The sequence below is a fragment of the Condylostylus longicornis genome, unplaced genomic scaffold, assembly GCF_029603195.1.
Source record: "Condylostylus longicornis isolate FDR11 unplaced genomic scaffold, ASM2960319v2 ptg000006l, whole genome shotgun sequence".
In the NCBI taxonomy this organism is placed as follows: Eukaryota; Metazoa; Arthropoda; class Insecta; order Diptera; family Dolichopodidae; genus Condylostylus; species Condylostylus longicornis.
The window spans coordinates 2028823-2049318 of NW_026577975.1; the positions used below are offsets into that span (position 1 = coordinate 2028823).

Sequence of the window (20496 nt, forward strand, 5' to 3'; positions counted from 1 at the left end):
TTAAGAAACATAAATAAAATTTTTAATATGTCGATATTTCTGATTGTAAATCTTTTTCTTTTTTTTTTAAATAATAATTTCATAAAAAATTAGTTTGTTAAACTCGTTGAGTTTAGAATATAAATTTAATATAATATAATTAATTTTTTTATTAATTGAAAAATATACACAATATTATATATATATATATATATTATATAGAAAATGGAAATTCAAAAAATTTGTTATAATATGAAGTGTAAATTTTATGTTTTTTTATTTTCATTTAATTGTAATATATATATTTTTTTTTCTCTTAAAATATTTTAAATTTATATACCATATATGAAAACCATTAATTATTTATTGTACTATTTGATTGCTTTGATGAAAATTGATTAAAATTATGAAAATAATTTTTATTACCTGTTATTGTATATAAAAAATTTTCTGAATAATTTGCAAATTAGAAAATTGTAATCATATAATTTTATTATTATCTTGCATTATATTACTAATCAACAAGTTTTTTTATGTATTTGGTAATATTTTGAAAAAAAAAAAAAAAAAAACAAATATAAGTTTTCTTCAATGTGCATTAATTAGGTTTGGAAGATCCTCTTAAAAATTAAAATTTAATTAGAAATTAATTGTCTTTTTATTGAAATGATTACTTTTATTGTAATATTATAATTTTTTCAAATTATTTTATAATTTTAAAATTTCAATATTAATTTTACAAGAATTTTAAAGTGGAACAAAAATGTTTATATATTTACTTTTTGTGGAACCTTACAATAACAGATAATAATATACAAAAGGGATAAAATTCTTCTTATTTTAGATTTTTATTTTAAAATTAATTTTATTATAGAAATAAAAGTGATAATTAACGTGCCAAATTATTTTTTAATTTCAAATTTGATTTTAAATTTTGATTTTTATTTTTTTGTTTTTAGTTAAAGCGCTGGGTTTTTTTTATATGGCATTAGTACGTGTTTTCTTCTTCTTCAGATAAGTAAATAATAATAATTTTTATTTTAATAAAGAAATTTATTAATAAAATAAAACATAAAAATTAATTAAAGAAAAAATTTAAAGTTTTATCTTAAATAAAACTTGGTATATATGGTTAAGTTAAAAATATCAGAAATGCTTAATATATATATATATATATTATAAAATTTTATATTTTAAATAAATTAGAATAGAAAAAAGTAAAAAAAAAAAGAAAATCAATTTGAAAATTAATTTTTATATTTAATTTTCAAAATAAAATAAGCTTAAAATATCGTTTTCGATGTGTAAATTGCAATTCATAATTGATTTGTTTTTTTTTTGTTTTTTTTTACTATAAATGTTACTATGCCAGATCTCTTTTATTGTTATTTATATTATTATTATTATTATCATTTTTATTATTATTTTTATTATTATTATTTTTTAAATTTGAAGCTGTATAAAATGATGGTTTCGTTTTTAGCATAATTTTTTTTTATTATTCATTAATCTATTAGCTTGAAAATACTTTGAAAAATGTTATTAAACTTTAATGTTAAAATACTTAGGTATATAAAAAACAAAAACAAAAAAAAATAATAATTATTCAAAAAGAAATAAAAACAAAAAGATTTAAACAGGTGCCTTCGTAACAATTTGAGTTTAAATGACTTTAACCAAAGAATTTTAATTTTTTTTTTAAGTGTTTAATTAATTATTCTTTTCACAGTCATGTTGATACTCTTATAAAATATGTTACGTTTTTTTATTTAATTTAATTTAATTTGATTTTTTTTTTTTTATAATTATTTAAAAATGGACAAAGTTAAAACTCCGAAAAGTTGATAAATATGTTGTTTTTAAGTTGAGATCAAGATTTCAAAAGAAAAAGAAAAAAAAAAAAATTAAATCGAAATCTTGTTAATGTTAAAGTAATTTTTAATTTTGTTAAGTTAAATAAAAAAAAAAAAAAAGAAAAATTAAAAATATACATTCATAATTTTAATGTTTAAAAAAATGATGATGATGATTTGTTATATAACACTATTATATTATATAAATTTTAAAATTATTGAAATAATTAAGAAATAAATTTGTTTATATAATTATTATGTATTTTAAAAATTAAAAAAATATATATATATATATATAAAATGTAATAAAATTTAAGTTTTATTATTATTTTTTCTTTTTATTTTAAATTAATTTTACTTTATTTTATATTTCAATTTTTTAGTGACAGAATGGAAATTTATTAAATAATTTAATATTTAAATTGCGACTGTATTGGATTTTTATTGGTAAGCACGTATAAAATTTTATATTATTTAGAAATTTTTTATATAAATAGCAATATACCATTTCGAATACCAATATATAATTAAAAACAAGTGATTATTTATACTATGTAGTAATCTAATAAATTAAGGATAATTCCGAGACTTCAACTCCCTTCGGAAAATTCACCCCGCAAACTGTTTTAAAATAGTAAAATATAAATAATACAAATATATTTTATATTCTAATTTCTTATAAAATTCAATCGAAATTCAATTTTGTGCATTCTTGATAATAATATTTAATAAAATTTTTGCATTCTTGTATAATAGTTTGAATAAAAATTTCAAGCCATAGTTTAAAAAAGTATGAATTCTATTAAAAATTCTTAGAATATATTTTTTATACAATTACAGTTTTTAAGTTTTAAAATTCTTAATTTCTTTTTAATAATCTCATATGGAACCCCAACCCCCCCCCCCTCCACTCTACTCTACTCTCCTTCTCTTAATTCAAAACAATATTGGTATCAAAAATTTAGAAAGAAAAATTTCGGTAAAGTTTCATTCATAAGTTTTACGGAAGGAAAGAAGAACATGTTGTTTTCCTAGCCACAAATACATAAATTATATAAGACAAAAAAATTTTTAATGAAATTCTTAACACATTTATTTTTATAAAAGGAAATTTATAACAATAACACAATTATAAATTTTAGAGTGGCAATTGCATTATAAAATCGAAGCATATATATTTTTAATAAATATTTAGCTCGGCTTATAACACTTTTTTTTTTTTTATTAACTATACTTAATAGGATAAACACTTGGAATGAATGTGCAAAATTTAAATGAAAATTAAAAGCTTGCTTTTTGAAAATAAATATTTAATTAAAAATAACTTACATACATAGGTATAATATATTACTTATATCAGTTTAAAATAATTCAAAAATTTACAAAATAATTGAACAGCACGAAGCCGAGTTTAATAATGAATTAATATTATATTAAAACTTACAATAATTTTTTTATTTTGAGAATGGTGAATTAATTTTTAATTGAACATTTAAAATTTTTTTACATTTTCTGTTAATATTATATTGAGAGTATGCGTTTAATAATTCCAAATATTATGGTAGTAACATTTAAAGCTCCACGCAGAGTTTTTATGGCCTAAAATTATTTATAAAGGATGTGTTACAAAAATTATATCTATGATATATAACAAATATGATATGCTCTACCTAGAAATTTATGTAAAAGTACATAATATGTTGTATTTCTATCTTTAAAAGTAATAATATCCATATTAAGCGTCATGGCTGGCTACTGATTCCAAATCACTATTATCTTCGCTTCCAGTCGCTTCAGTTGGATCACCCATAGCAACTCGAGCATAATCGTCTGTATCAATGCTTTTACAAAAGTGAATAGCATACTTCAATTTTTCCATAAGTACCGCCTGAAAATTTTTAATTAAAAATTTTATACATAAAACTAAATATAAAAAAAAATCGCATTAAAGGTTAAAGTTACTTTGCATGAATAACGCGGCATCTTTAATAAAAAGAAGCAGGTATAACTTTCTGGTAAAAAGTGATCTGCAGGGCTGTATTTATCTAAGACTTGCAAGACAAAATCCCTTCCTCGAAAATCTTGAATGGTTCTTGGCAGTCTAGTTCTTCCCCAAACAAATCTTAAAAATAATGATCTTTCTTGATTAGAAAATTCTTCCATTACTTCCCAAAACCATAGAACTAATGGAGAAGACGGATCAACTCCTTTGTATGTGGCAACAGATTTCAGCAAACCCAGAGGTATGTCCGGTGACCCACATACCATTGCTTGCAATTCTGAGGCTGAAAATAGAGATAATAAAGGAACTGGAACAACTTTAGACATTCCGTCCCTGACTGCTTTGACTTGCTCATCGAATTCATGTAAGCGATAATTCAAAGCTAAACGTACATATTCCTGACGATTTTGTTGTGTAATTCGACTAAAACGTGTTGAAAGGGGAACCTCGTGCCCTTTGGCTGATGATGTTGAGAATGGAAGCTCTAAGGTATTAAAAACTTTTCTATCATCTTCCATATCTCTAATACAAAGTAAACCAGCTATATAATCTCTGTCAACTTCAGTAAGATCACTTGGGCGTAAGCTCTCTCCTGCTAATTGTCTCCAAACAGGCTCAGCCAAACTGTAGTATGATTATATAATTTTAAAATGTATTATTAATATTTTTAGAAAAATTAGAAAATAATTGTAAATTACTTTAGACTTAATGGAGATCCAGTTCTAACAGCAATTCCCATCAATACTCCTAAGAATCTAAACATGTTCATTTGCAGTACGGAATTAAGTGTAGGATCTAGAAGAAAGCAATCCCTATTTGCCCCGGCCTCCCCTCGACCATTTGGTGTGTTAATTAGTAAAGGAACGCTACCATTTTGTAGTTCATCACACATTTCGGCAATAGATTCACTATACCCTCCTCCACAGTCATCAACGCTCTCACCTACGAACTTAACTTTCCAGACACGATGTGGCAGCGAAAGAGCTTCTTGTGTGAGTAGTGGTAATTTTTGAACCATTTGACCAAAAACGCTTTTCATACCATCTACCCCAGCCAAACCATTTCCTGATTTATTTCGAGAACGTTTCACTTGAATACGATTTAATTCAATTACTGGCCCATGTTGCTTATCCCTTACCATTGTTGTTTGAATAACCTTTCGGAATGCTGTTTCTTTAATACTATAAACTAATATATCTTTCAACGATTCTAAACTTAATTCTCCAGATATAGGCAGCATTGTAAAGCAAGGACACAATAATTCAGAAAAGTGATGAAGCAAAACAAGCCTTGCGTGAAGAGTTTCTGGAGGGAAATCTCTAACTAAATCATATTCTAGAGGTGGACTGGGTGGAGGACGAGCCCCTTCTGTTAATTGTGATGTCGATAATGCAAGTGTATGCGCCGAACCACAAGTTACTTTTACTATGTGTTTACCTTGCAAGGAATTTACCAGTCTTGGCCGTTGAATTGCACTTATTGTCCCATCACCTAATTGTCCTGTTGGAAGAATTAAAAACTTAATTTTACAGACTGTTTGGTAAACGTTATATCAGATATTGAATTGATATTTTACCTTCATCATTGTCGCCCCATGTATAAACTTCGCCATTATCACTGCAAGCCACACAATGAAGAGATCCAGTCGCTATTGATATTATTTTTTTCCCTTGAAGTGCAGCAACTTTTTTTGGTCTTCGGACATGATCAACAGAGCCATGACCAAGGCGATGATAATCTCCTTTACCCCAAGTGTACACTGCTCCTGATCTTGTTAAAGCAACAGAAAATTGAGATCCACATTCTACTTTTATTACACCAAGACCAGAAAGGCTTTCAATTTTCATTGGAATTTTGCATCCATCAGAACCACCGCGTCCCAATTTGCCATAATCACCATCTCCCCAACTCCAAACATTCTGCGAGATAATGTTAATATGTAAGATAAAATATATTAAAATATATAATAAAAATTCAATGAAATATGATTTTTCTTACATCATCATCAGTAATACACAGGGTTTGAGCATCTCCTGAACCGCATGCAATATCAACAGCCCTATATCCCAAAAGAGCTTCAACTAACTTTGGACGTAGTTGATCTTCACTATCACCGTGACCTAATCTTCCATACCTGCCTTTACCCCATGTGAGCACATGACCGGAAGACGTTATACAAGCTGAGTGAGCGCTTCCACATGCAATGTCAACTATTCCTATACCACTAAGTGCCTCTATAAGTTTTGGACGATCGCAATCTACTCTATTTCCATGTCCCAACTTTCCATCTTCCCCTTCACCCCAAGAATATACTTCTCCATCGGCGGTTAAAGCGAGACAGTGTTTCCCTCCGGAATTTACTGCTACTTTTTTTACAAAAACGTGTTGTAAGGATTCGATTAGAGTTGGCGTACCAATAGTATCGGAGCTACCGATTCCCAAACGACCTCCAGCACCATACCCTGTTGCATACAATTTACCATCAGTAGTTACAGCGTATAAAGTTTGTTCCCCCCCTGCTAGCTGTATTGGATGTAATAAACTTAACGCCTCGCAAGGCGTGGGCGTTTTAATACGGCTTCCTTCTAATCCACCTAATTGTCCTCTATGATTATGTCCCCAACCATATATTGTGCTTGCTCCACCCCAAGACAAAGCCCAATCTTCTGGGCGGCGGTTTAGCCATTGTAATAATTGACTGTCATGTTCTCTTTTAAAAAGAGTGTGATCCTCGTGCAAAATTTGGGCAAACTCAATGCTAGTTTTATCTACACTTGCATTTCCTAAAGACTCTTGTGTCGAAAATGGTGTAGTTATGTCAATATATTGTACTAAACCATTTGAAACGGGAGTTAATGCATTGCTTTGCTGGTGTAAGTGAAGATGTGACTGTAGTTGTAGAGGGGGAGGAGGAGGTGTTGGGTTACTTGTTGTACTTGAAGACATTGACGTAATTGAATTCACCATCAAAGAAGAATCGCTTTGACTTACTTGAATAATGTTGGAGGAATTATAGTTACTGTTGTTCGAGGGCATCATTTCAGTCAATTTTTTTCTAACTTCCATACAGAATGAGCGCGGCAGTTCTGTACGTTTAACAAATGATTGAGCTACCCTTACAGCTGAGCAATATCTGCGGAACCATGACCATTTATGCATCTCACTGGGAGGTAATACAGAGTCCAACTGCATATCACATGCTAAAGCTGCTAGAGTTTTAAAATATTCAGAATGCATCAAGTGAATTCCTCCTCGAACCTGAGGTTCTTCATATTCGTATTGACGAAGCAGTTCTGGTATTAGTGGCATGAGAATATTATTCAATAAAGGATCTAGAGGCTTAGGGGAATACTTTGATGTCATTGTTGTGTGAAGCTTTTTTAACGCCCATATTCGTTGAGAAGTTGTCAATGAGTTTAGTTGTGCACAAATAGACAAGGCCGTTGCTAAACGTAATAAAACTTTTTGATTAGTTATGTTCAACCTTGAATCAAGTAATGCCATAACTAATAATATTGAAGGCTGCGATAAAACAGCCCTGTCTGAGCCTGTTTCCTGTAAGAAAGATGGTGGCATGATAGCATGTACCCAAAATCTCCAACCCCAACCGTTGACAGATCCATCACTTGTAAACTTCCATCTCATTTCTTCACCCGGAATGCGGATTTCCGGCATCCAGTGCTGTGATTCTCTACCTGATCGTGTAGCTATAACATGGCCTGACCCATCCATTATAACTAAAGGATCGTTACGTTTTTCGGTTGAGCACTGGCTGTCAAACTCCAATCTTAATGCTTCAGCTCCTGGAATTTTTACATGACCAACCAATGTAATATTATCTACGTATGGGTGGCTAGTCTCCTGTACTACAGGTTTTGGTATTTTTCCTAAACAATAACGAGATGTGCATAAATCTTCCAACTCAGTAATGCACGTTTCTATAAGCATATCACCAATACAAGGAGAATTTGAACCTAAGGCAGTTAAAGTTTCAGCTATTGTCCGCGAAGTTTGTTGAGGTCCAGTTCTCCCAGCCACACTTAATTTTAATAATTCTACTAAACTTTTAGCCTCAGTTTCACCTAATAAAGAAGTGAAGTCATCAAGTCCAGTGATACTACATTCAGCTATCATTTCATCATGATGAGTCATTGTAGCAGCCATCACAGACATGGCACTAGCTGACATCTTTGAATGCTTTTGAGATACAACAGCCGCTGCATTTGAAGATATAGAAGCGGAGAGAGACAATGATCCTGTCAGACTTTGAAATGCGCTAAGTGGACCAGCTGGAGCAGACGAAACTATTTCAGCTTCTGGTGATGGTTCATGTAAAACTGGATCAGTGGCATCGGCTGGACCTTCACCTCCACCTTGTGCAATAATTTCATTAGTGGCTCCATTATTTTGTGTCGCCGAAGTTATTTTTTCCGATTCCTTTGAGTTCTCTTGAGATTCGAAATCGCCATTAATGGTTTTCTCACTAGTTGAAATTTGACTATGGCTAGTCAAAGCTGATATTACTAATTGGCGAGCTTGCAAAATACTCATCGCGTTTAAAACATAGCTTCATAAATTAAATATAAAGTTGTAAATGAATTTAGGTTAGTTATATAAAAGAATTTATCATATAGAATTTGTTTAAGATTATAAGATTCAAAATTTTTTCTGCATATTCTACACATACATAAATAACATAAATAATGAATATAAAAGCAACTTAAGTTTTAAACTTAAATAAAAAAGTTACTTAAGCTTTCTTTTAATAACGAAGAATAATTTAAAAATATAAAGAAATATTTAGAAGTACATATATGCATGTATGTAAATATAAATTCACACTATAAATTTTTTTACCTTAATGCGGTTTGTCGAGCTCCATTCGTTTCTAGCGACAGTAGAATTTCGCTTAAACCTACTTTTGAACACGTTTTTTTACTTGTTGAATACTGTTGCTCTGCATCATAAATCCCTAAACTGTTTCCCCCCAAGGGATCCTTCGTGGTAGCAAATGGTACCGGACCTTTTTTATCGTCTTCATTTTGCGATTGAGGTAAACCCCAAGCTACTGAATGTGAACTTCCACATGCTACTCTGTTGACAAATACAGAATCTAATCCTATCACTAAGGCTGGTTTTTTATTAACAATTGTATTGCCTGAGCCTTGTTGCCCATGGTCATTGTCTCCCCAAGCATAAACTAAACCATTATCTGTAACAGCGAGGCAATGAAGAGCTCCTACCGCAACATGTATTACTTTTTTTCCTCTTAATCCTTGTATTGGTGCAGGTTTCCGAACATGTTGATCAGATCCATGACCTAGTCTATAATAATCACCCTTTCCCCAAGTCCACACTTCTCCACTTTTAGTAAGTGCTAGACTAAATTGTGCACCACATTCTATTTGAATTACACCTATACCTGTTAAACGTTCTATCTCATGTGGTACTGATGACCCTTCAGATCCCCCTCGTCCTAGTTTACCTAAATTGAAAATGTACGTATATATATATGTCACATGGTTATTTCAAAAATTTTGTTTAATTTTGAATAAAAAAATTTTAAGGCCTATTATTATTAACGTAAATTTAAAATACTTGCCAAAATCTCCATCACCCCAAGAGTAGACAGTTGAATCTTCAGTAAGAGCCAGAGTTTGAGCATCTCGACTTCCACAAGCTACTTGAATAACTCTTTTCCCCATTAAAGACACAACCAATTTTGGTTTAAGTTGAGTACAGTTATCACCGTGTCCTAACCTTCCATATTCCCCCAAACCCCATGTATAAAGCTCACCAGATGACGTTAAGGCAGCGCTGTGAGAAGAGCCGCACGCTATATCACGAATTTTTTTCGATCGAAGAGTTTCTATTAATTTGGGCTTATCGAGTGTTAAACGATTCCCATGACCAAGTTTACCATCTTCTCCTTCTCCCCAGGAAAAAACTTTTCCATCTAACGTTAAAGCTAAAGCATGTTTTCCTCCAGAATGGACTGCTACTTTTTTGACAACGTACTGATGCAAAACAGGTATCTGCTTCGGAACTGAAACATTACAATTGTGACCAAGACCTAAACGTCCATTTGTTCCTTCTCCGCAAGCGTATACCTTTCCATCTTCAGAGACAATAAATAAAGATTTTGAGCCTCCCGCAATATGAATTGGTCGTAGTTGACTCAAACGTTGCGAAAAAGTTGGTACTTTCACTTTAGAACCTTTAAGACCACCCAGCTGCTCCTTATCATTTAAACCCCATACCATAACAGTGCACATTGATTGATCTTGTAGTTGTTTATCTTCAGGATAAGTGCACGATGTTGAGCATGTTGGTTCGCAAATTGTGTCATACTCGCAAGCCAAAAAAGCGGCATCCATGAGCATTAAATCTAAATCAGTTTGTTTTCTTTTTCCAACTATATTTATTCTGTGAACTTTACATTGAATACCATTGTTCCTGCATTGCTTAATTAAAATTTCTATCCAAGGATAAAATTGCCGTATGTCACTTAATAACATAACATTGGTATCAGTTGGTTTAATTGATACCCAACTAAATTCCTTTAGAGAATTTATATTATCTCCAACTTTAGTTACAATCAGAGATGGCATATGCGAGCAATCTGAGGGGCTTACAGTAACAGATAAGCTATGAATTAAAATATTGTCATGAATTTCGAGTCGTATCCAGTGCTTACTTTGACCTGAAGATGAACTATTACTTTGCCAATAATTTGAAGATCTATCCAATAAATGTTTAGCTTGATTTTCATTGGACGATACTGTTAAAGATTTAATACAGCGTGACCAATCTTCTACAAGATCAACCGAGCCATTTTGGCCGAAATTCGATGTTGTGGACATAGCTTCGCAATCATTTGAAAGTAACTCCATTTCACTTAAAGATCCGGTCCAATTCGATTGTTGTGGAAAATCAACAGTTACATCATCTCCGTTGATTGCAGTAATAATACCGATGCTTCCTCGACTTACTAACCCCCATTGATATTTTGGGATAGATACTTGAGATTTTATTCGAACATGAGATCCTACTTTGATTTCTTTTTTTTCGGAAATTTTTTCTGATGAAGGAGGGCTTAAAAGTTCTAAATGTATGAAACAGACCCAGTATGAGTTGCCATGAGCTTGCCAATCCACCTAAAAAACCATTAACCACAGTTAGTAAAATCTGACTTAGCTTATTTTTATAAATTTTTAAATACAGTTTGTAATAGACGTAACAAACAAAACCATAAATAACTTATTTTGAAAAAAGTATAATACTAACACACAATTTACTAAACGTCGTACATCGAACACAGTTTACTGAATAACCAAAAATAAACTTACTTGAACATTTAAGTCATGTAAACCTTCTGTGTCGACTTTTAGAACAGTTCCAATATCACCACGTTTAATTTCTTCGAAGTCCTTGCAGCATCTAACTAACATACCGGGGCATATCAGTTCACGAACATACATAGCATACTGATCTTCTGTTTGAAAATCTTGCTTCGTCGAATATTTAGTTGTTAGTTTAGAAGATAACTGATCTTGAACTGAAGATCCTTCAACAGTATCACTACTGTCACTTGAGCTTTCTGTATCAGAACTATTTTGGTTTAAAGACCTTGATTGCTTTATTTCTTTTCTAGTTTCTTTGGGCTTATTACATTTTTTCTTCTCGGATTCGGTTTCCGTAATAGAATCAATAGTTTGTGTTCCAGAAGTAGATGGCAATGGAGGACAAAGATCGGGATGTTCTAAAATCCATTGTATAATTTGTTCGGGAGTAGGCTGCAGATCAGGATGAATTGCTAAAATTCCAATTTAATTAAATCTACATGTATTAAAAATAAATATAAAGTTAGAATTTACTTAAAGTTTTTACAGCTAACTCAACAGATTTTTTCGAAAATCCCATTTCCATTATTTGATGAATTAAAGGGCAATTTGGTTTTTCTGAATTATTACGGTTCATATTACATGAGGGTGCATGAAAATTAACATTATCGACTGATTGTTGCAAAACTTCCTCACCATAATTATTATTATAAATTGGTATACCATGAATCAGCGTTGGTTGACTTGGTGGTGGTGCTGCTCTTAAAATATTACACATTGAAGCACTAGTTTCAGCATGCATATAGCTCGCGAGCATTTGCGACACATTTAAAGCGGCTGTAGCTAATTCTTGATAGGTATAAATTGCTTTCACAGGAGAGGGTTGAGTTGCACGGCTAAGTATACTTTGAATTAAAAGTTCACTGTTTGACACCGTCAAGTCTTCTTGCTGAGTTAAGTCTCCCAAATTAGGGTTAATATCAATTTGTAAAACTTTATTTTTCTGAATATTTTCACTAGAATTTCTTCTGCTATCTTCTTGATTTTCTTGTTCAGAAATACTTTCTTCTGAAGAATAACTTGACAATTTGGGAGATCTTTGCCGCAAAACTTTTCGTAGAGAATTTTGATTTCTGTATAACACACAGTTAGCATTTAAAACAGAAAGTTGTATTTGTTGAGATCTTAAAAGAGATAAATCGACCGCACCGGGTACTGATTCTTTGCGTTCACCAGAGCCGTAAACTAATACCGCCCACGAATTCAGAAGCATTTCATTTAACGGTAATTTAGATAAACTGAAAACTGTGTAGTTTGCGAATTCGCTAGCGGCATGTAACGAAATTTTTTTTGTTTCCGACACAAAATGCAATGACATAGCATTTTCATTTTCAAAGTTAATAATACATTTTCCTTTTTGAGTAAACCCAGAAATTGTACCACGATTACCCTCATAAGTTAACTGCAATCCGAGACGAGGTCTTGTGTCACATCCTCCTATAGAATTTAAAACACCAATTACCTGCGTTCTTTCCATGTCTAAATTACTTATAACGGTATCACTTTCTGAGAATAAGTCAGCTGCAACACATAATTTTTGAGACAAAAATGAGTTTATTATAGAATTCCATAGGGGTAATGGGTGTAATTTTCTTATCAAAGTGATAATTTCCTCTGCTACCGTACTTGAGTGAGATGCTGTCAATAAAACTCTGGATTTTACATCTTGTGGATTTTGAATTAATGACAAATCGTTGGGGCAATATAAACATATTTTGCCTAAAATTATGAATAACTGTTTAACTAAGTCTGAACACCGAGTAGCATCATCATCTGCCCAGTTAACTAAAATAGTTTCCAACAATCTCAAGCAATGAATTTTTTTGAAAACATCTCCCTCATTAATAATTGGTTGTTCAAGTATATTTATATATAAATCCAACCATATTGGTTCTGTTAAGTACTTGGACATAATTTTTGAATTTCCAGCAATTGCTCTCAAAAATCCCAAGGTTGTCCAGCTATTTAATCCACAAAAATTAGCTAAGCAATTAGTTTTGGAAGTCAACAATGTTCGAAACATAGATGTTATGCCAAACACCGCCGTTTTTTCCATATTTTCACTATGTTGTGCTAAACCAACAGCTAAACTCTGAAGAATTTTAGTTGAAGCATATCTTAAAAGCTTTGTTGGATGAGATTCACCAGATGTTTGAATATCAATCGGATGAAAATCATCTTTTTCGGTTTCTGTGTCGGGCGAAATTATATTTGAAGCACTTTCAGCCAATCGAAGATCATATTTTTTTTCTTTCCCCATTCTGTAAGAGTTCATACCGCCAGTATCCCATTCCACTCTTACCCATCTAAAATTTTTATAAAATTTGTTTTCAACTTTTCAAAATACAAAATGTTTATAAGTTGTAATTTGAGAGTAAAGGAAGGAATAAAAAAGAATTTCAATTGAACTTAAACCAAATGTTTAAATCAAAAGTATTTTTGATTTGATCTTTTGATTAAGTTAAACATTGGTTGCGTTCATTGGAAAAAATTCACCAAAAATTGAAGAATAATTTTCTAAGAAAAAATAGTATGACCATCATGTTAATATAGATGTATATTTTAAAAGTAAATTACTGCAAAATTTTTTACCCATCTTCTCCAACTTCGCTGATAATGCGACCTTCCCCTGGAGGATTGCCATCCTGATCGCCCCATTTCCAATCAGCTCCTCTACAAACACGAGTACCCACTTTCATAAGTTTTGCTAACTCGGGTCCAGTTAAATTTATTTTACTCGAAGTTTGCTTTATATTTAATTTTGATAAAAAAAGGACAATTAAGAAATAGTCGATATTTTTATTTTGAGACAAGTTACCTTTAAAATAGTATCCTCATATACCACAGATAACTCATTATTACTTTTAACATTATTTATATCACCCCCCGTTTGTCGGAGTAGTCCCAATACGGTCCCTAGAAGCCCTGAATTGATCAGAAAACTTAGTTCATTCGGTCCAAAATCTTTGGCAAGAATTCCAAAAACGCTTAGTAAAAATCTGGCTCTAGGCAATTTTTTTAAAAACACGTACGTTCCCAAATTTGAATTATCCTTCCCTCCATGATATTTTTGTTTTATCGTTATATGCTCCTGATTAACTAATTTTTGGAGCTCATTTACAGACCACTGAATTATTTTAGATTCAGACAATATTAAGTTAGCCTTTTGAAACGCTGTTATCATATTAAGGTCATCCAAAACATTTTTGATATTTGACTTTGAACGTTTTAAATGTAAACCTAAGTAACCACTAAGCATATTGTATTGAACAGCTCCTAACAATCCACTAATTTGTAAGAGTTCATAAAACATTTGCAGACCTTGACGACGAATTTTATATCGCTGAACTTGACAGAACATCGCTCTTCTCAGGGTTTCAACGTCACTTATATCCTGTAAGACAAAATCCACAATTTGAGACATTATAGTTGAAGACATGTTGAGATCAGAGTTAAGGCAATGGACTTCAGATTTTTCACTCAGCTTTAATATAACGTCATTTATGAATTGTCCCGTCTCCTTTTGTTTGTCAATATTGAAATTAGAAAAATCGTTTGAAGATTTAACTGAATTTTTTTCGTTGTTAATAATTAAATTATCCAAATCTCCTTCAGAAACGTTTAACAAATTTTCACTAGATAAGTGCTTTCTTTGTCCGGGAGAATTTAAAGATGTCAGATTATCAACACTTGAACCCAAAGTTGAATTTAAATTATCTAATGATAAATTTTTACAACAAAGGTTCTCTTGTGATAAATTTTTTTGTGCGGCATTTTGACTCTGTATGGTAACGTTGAGTATGTCTTCCGGTTTTGCACACGCTAATTGCTTTTTAGCTATTCTCATTTCCGTTATGATTCTTCTTACTAAACCTGCAATATTGAAGCTCTAAATTTGTATAAAAGAATATGAAATTAAAATAAACAAACCTTTAAATCTTGGTTCTTTATGTAAAATACACAATTTCTTCAACCCAGTTTGTTCCAAACTAATAGCAGGTCGTACCTCATATAACAAAAATCTTAACCTTTCAAGCATTGGCGCACAAACTTCTTTATAACTGCGATTTAATTGCTGCCTCGTTCTAATAATAGTCCACTTTGTCTGATAAACTAATTTAATTATATCTGCAATTTTATTTGGGGGTCGTTCAGAAATACCACTTAATTCTCGATCTATGACAGCTAAAATCAATGGTCCTAAACTCTGGTGCCTAATCAGCACTGCGGTAAGTAACCTATCTAATTCTTGAACCGGGTGCTCAATCGCAAATTCTTGATGCCAAATCAAATTATTCTCCTTTCCAAATCGATCGCAAATTGACATCCAAGCGCATACTAAAGGATCTGTTAAACGACCTTCGCTTAGAGCATTCAAAAATAACTCAATTCTTTGTTTAAGCTGTAAAAACGGCCATGTTGGGGTTTGACGTTCTGAAGCATATGCCCCTCGAGAAATTTGATTCATTGGTTCTGTTGGAGTACTTCCGGCTGTAGATGTACTACTTCTAGCTTCACCTTTTTCTTCATCAAAAGGATTTGTTGGTTGAAGAACTTGCAAACCACCACTAAGTATAGCAGATTTAAGCATGTGCTTGCATTGTGTTTCTGCTGGTTGTATTGGTAAACTATATTGCAGGATATTAGCACGCAAGCCTAATAAATAAGCTAAAGTTCTTTCCGAATTAAAATGTGTTAGAGGTTTATTTTGATGCTTCTGACACTGCAATTTAATAAGTATATAAGCAAGTATATAAACAGATATAACAAGAAAATTTTTACTTTATCTTCTGCAGTAGAATATGCAAACTTTCCTATTTTTCGGGTACTAACCAAATGTTCTACTATAGAACGATTAGATGCTGAAAGCAATTCAGATGTTACATCATATCCAATTCCCTTTTCAAGAATTTGATTAAGCTCAGAATTTTCATGTCTAAATATAACCATGAATAACAAAAATATGAACAACCATTGTCATTAATATACTTACTTAAAATCCTGTATATCACAGACATATCCACATATTATTAACCATTTTCCACCATCAACATTATGATTTTCCAAATCAGTCTTACGTAATAGCGGAGTTTCCTCCGTTATTGAAGAAGATTTCTGTGAGCCTCGACAAATTATGCCCGGCCAACCCATATCATCCGAATCTTGTATTTCACTATCACAAATAATTCTATTCAGATTATCTAAAGCATGAAGTATTGGTATGAAAATGCTTGTCCATTCCAAATTTGCTAGAAGGTTCGGTTTATCACGACTTATCAAGATTAGTCCAACAAGAAGCTCACAAAACAATGTGTCTGATATATCAGACTTCAAAATGTCAATGACACCTTCTTTTCCTTGAAGAACGACTTCGTAAGCTTTTTGCAATGAAAGTGTACAAAAATGTACTGTACTTAAAATGTATTTAGCTAATAAATTTTCAGCATTGTGAATCTCTTCATTTTTCGCCTGATGTATATGTGAAAGCAATAACCTTTGAAATCTATGGAGTAAGTCAAGACTAGGTGAAGTTTGTTCTGGTGCTGTTGTAAGATTATCATCTTCATTTTTTATAAAATTAGAATTTGATAAGAGTTGCGACAAACGAGCCTGCGTTAAAGCTGTGTTATTACGAAGCAGTTGTTTTATCAAATGAAGTAAAGGTAAAGTATGACTATTGCTTGGACATTCAGAATTATCCGAATTTATAGTTTGATTAAGAGCCGTTTCTAATCCTCCTTCAGCCATTAAAGAACTTACAAGCAAATCAGTCATAAAACGGTGTCCAGATGAAGAAAAACCAGGTTCCGTTGGCAATAAAGATGTCAAAGTTTGTGCACGTTCTGAAGCCGTTGGTAAGAGTATGCTCCAACCAATTTGTAATGTCCATTGTGCTGCTTCTTGCATAGTTTTCAATATACCGGATCCTCCAGCCAGGGCTAATATTTTTGTTTTTAAACTTATTAAAAGCCTAGAACCCTCATTGAGCCCCACTAATTTCACTGAATAATTATTGGCCTTTAAAGAATGCATTTGTAACCTCAATAGATTCAAGCATGCTACTGCAATACACTCAGATTCTTGGCTAGGTGCTATTCTTCCTTCATGCCCACACACCATTCCTAACAAATGAAAAAGTTTTTAATACAATAAAAGTTAAAATATATATCTTACCTAAAAGTTGATCTAATAATCTAAATGTGTGCTCGGACAAATCAATAATGAATGGAATTTTGGTAGGAATTCCGATAATCGCATTTTGACACCATATAATGCTTTGACTCTGTCCACATGCTACTCCATATACTTGAGTTGAAGGATGAGTTGAAAGAATCGGAGATGATAAAATTGGTTCTTTTGATATTGAAGAGGGGCATATTTGTTGATAATCATTTCTACCCCAACCAAATAGTTCACCTTTATTAGTTAAAGCTAAGCAGTGGGAGGCGCCAACCGCGACGTCGACAATATATTTACCCTCTAAAGCTTGTATTTGTTTTGGTGTATTAATTATTTCTGAAATACCTTGAATACTTTTCCCTAACGAACCGTGTCCTAACCTGCCCCCTAAGCTTTTTCCCCAACTAAATATTTTTCCGTCATTTGAAAGGGCGACACTGAATTGGGAACCAGCATAAATTCTTCTAATTTTTGGCAAGTTTTCCAGACGAATTGGAACCTGAGATCCATTACACGACCCATTTCCTAACTTTCCAAAATCACCATCACCCCAAACAAAGACAAAACCGTCATCCGTCACACATAGAGAATGCGAATCACCACTTCCAAGGGCAACGTCAACTACAGCATGGCCTCGGAGTGATTGTACTAAACAGGGGGTAAACTTATCGTCTGAATTACCATGCCCTAGTCTACCGTAAGTTCCCCTACCCCAAGTGTAAAGGTCACCATTTGCTGCTAATGCTGCACTATAGGAACATCCGCAAAACACGTTCACAATTTCTTTTTCATTATTAAAAAATGTTATTTTTGTTGGTGAATCTTTTGAATTTGTGTCTCCGTGACCCAATCTGCCGCTTTCACCGTTACCCCAACTAAAAACTTGACCTGACGAATCCAGAGCTAAAAAATGCTTCCCTTCACAGTGACCAGCCAAACGAATGATTTCATAGTCAATTAGTTCATTAATTAATGAAGGTTCAGTTTCTGGTTTATTTATTCTCCAACTGTAAACTTTGCCATCTTTTGATGAGAAGAGTACTTGCTCTTCAGAAAAGATAACCTGATGGATTTTGAATTTCAAATTCAAATTTGACGCTGAATAATTACTACACATGTTAGGATCTATTTGATTTTCAACGGTTATTCCTACAGGCAACTCGTTTGTAAATCCGTAATTTTCCGGATTCAAAGAATACCACCCCAGAGCAAAAACTTTTTGTTCGGGGTGGATTTGACTGTCATTTGATGTTGTTTGAAGGTTTTGCTTTTTTATGATAGTTGGTCCACCTTCAATAGATGTGGCCCCTAACGATGGCATATGGGGCTTGGATGTTTTATCTAAATGTGAAATAACTATAACAGCTGCTTGCTTCAAGTCAACATTACTGTTAATTTGTTCTGGAAGAGTAAGAAAGCGTAGAAAGCAATCAGTTGCGCTAGCTGATGTCATTTCAGAAGAACTTTGAACACTGAAATTAGATATACGTTCATAACGTCTTAAAATTGGAACTAAAGGAGCACCAGTATCTTGTGGAATGTCTCGATTATCGTCGGTATCCTTTTCTTTTTCATACAAAATTAATAACAGCACTATAGATTCTAGTGAAGCACTCAAAGTGCCTTTTTGTATTCCTAATTCAAGTAATAAACATAAAGCCAAATATCGATCATCTAAAGGGACCGAACATCTTCCACCCATAATGTCTCCCAAGACTACTTGCCGAAGAAATTTGATTGAACGTTCTAAAACCTCTATCCAAAGTGAAGAAACTTGGCTTGTATCAAATAACGAAGCCTCTGGTAAATCTAAATGAGAAATGTTTTTATCAATCATCATTCAGTGAAAAATTATTTATACTTTAATGAAAATTTTTTATTCAAAAAATTACCTTGCAGAGATTCCAAGGCTTCTCCCAAAAGTTCGGTGCATAGCTCTGTGTCTTCACCTGATTTCCATGCCCTACGTAGAAAAGCAAACGAAAAATTGAGAGCTGCCCTAGTTCCAACCCTTGCCAATCCAATAGTCGCCTTTTCGTATTCTTTTGGAATTTTCGACACTTCTTTATTGTTTTGAACATTACTTTGCTTTATTATATTTTGTTGCTTTTCATTTTCGTTTTGAATACGTTGTTTAATATTGACTAAGTCATTTTTTTGCTTTTTAGATCGTGAAAGTGCTATAAAATACCTTTCATAAACATATAATTGCTCCCGCAAATGAATAGAAGATAAACAATTTCCAGAAGCCTGCAATGCTATATTTTGTTGTTCTATTAACAGTGCATTTATGCAATTCTTTTTATGTTCTTTACTGGGAACACTTCCCCATAGCCAACTTTCTAAAATTAAATTAGAATTTACTTCATTTCCAGACGATTGGTTGGTGCTTAAAGTTTTTTTGATTGCAGAGTCTGAATCTAACAAACGGCATGATGAACAATTGCAACCTGAGAGTGGACCACAATAACCAGGACAGCATAAGCAATTTAATTTTTGGGCACCGCAGTAGTGCTTTCCATCGTCACCTAAATATGACAAATTCTGATTACTATTTAATACTGCGGGCGCGGCAGATGACACAAGCTCGCAATCTTGAATCAAATTGTTCCATAATATTGCGGTGTCTTCCACATTTCTTAAACTTGAAATTATATCAGCTCTTAACCATTTACTATCAAGATAAGGTAGGGGACGTAAATATAGTTCACTATTGATAGACATTTTTCCTTTGTAATGAATAAAGATTCAATTCTTATCTACAAAAAGTCCATTCATTGAGAACATAATAAATTCAGTTAGCTGTTGTTTTTATTATTTCAACAATTCACATTCGTATTGTGTAAAATTTTATCCTTTTTTGTTTCTACGACTAATCGATATTTTTGTAAAATTTATTGAATCATTTTCTTTGTAATTGTATTCAATTAAATAGTCAATAATATCAATTAAAATATCAATTTCCTTGAATTGTGTTGTTGCAAATTAATTTTAATTTAATTTTTCTTTGAATCTTAAATTGATTTCCATTGCATATTAAAGACAAGTTGAAAGGACTAAATTGTCAGAATTTTTCACT

The 20496-nt window shown here is 32.1% G+C and overlaps 1 protein-coding gene across 1 annotated transcript; it reads right to left on the minus strand.

Moving 5' to 3' along the window:
* Window positions 1–3032: 3032 nt before the first annotated feature.
* On the minus strand, window positions 3033–20141 carry LOC129616908 (probable E3 ubiquitin-protein ligase HERC2). Its single transcript, XM_055532413.1, has 17 exons — window positions 19310–20141; window positions 17412–19226; window positions 16231–17359; window positions 16020–16173; window positions 15168–15960; window positions 14056–15110; window positions 13830–13984; window positions 11712–13543; window positions 11184–11650; window positions 9437–10991; window positions 8692–9319; window positions 5833–8401; window positions 5411–5753; window positions 4533–5334; window positions 3795–4458; window positions 3503–3720; window positions 3033–3431 (listed from the first exon to the last, which is right to left on the minus strand). Exons 1-16 carry the CDS (start codon window positions 20139–20141, stop codon window positions 3568–3570), a joined length of 14946 nt encoding a protein of 4981 aa, XP_055388388.1. The 3' UTR covers window positions 3033–3431; window positions 3503–3567.
* Between the last annotated feature and the right edge of the window lie 355 nt (window positions 20142–20496).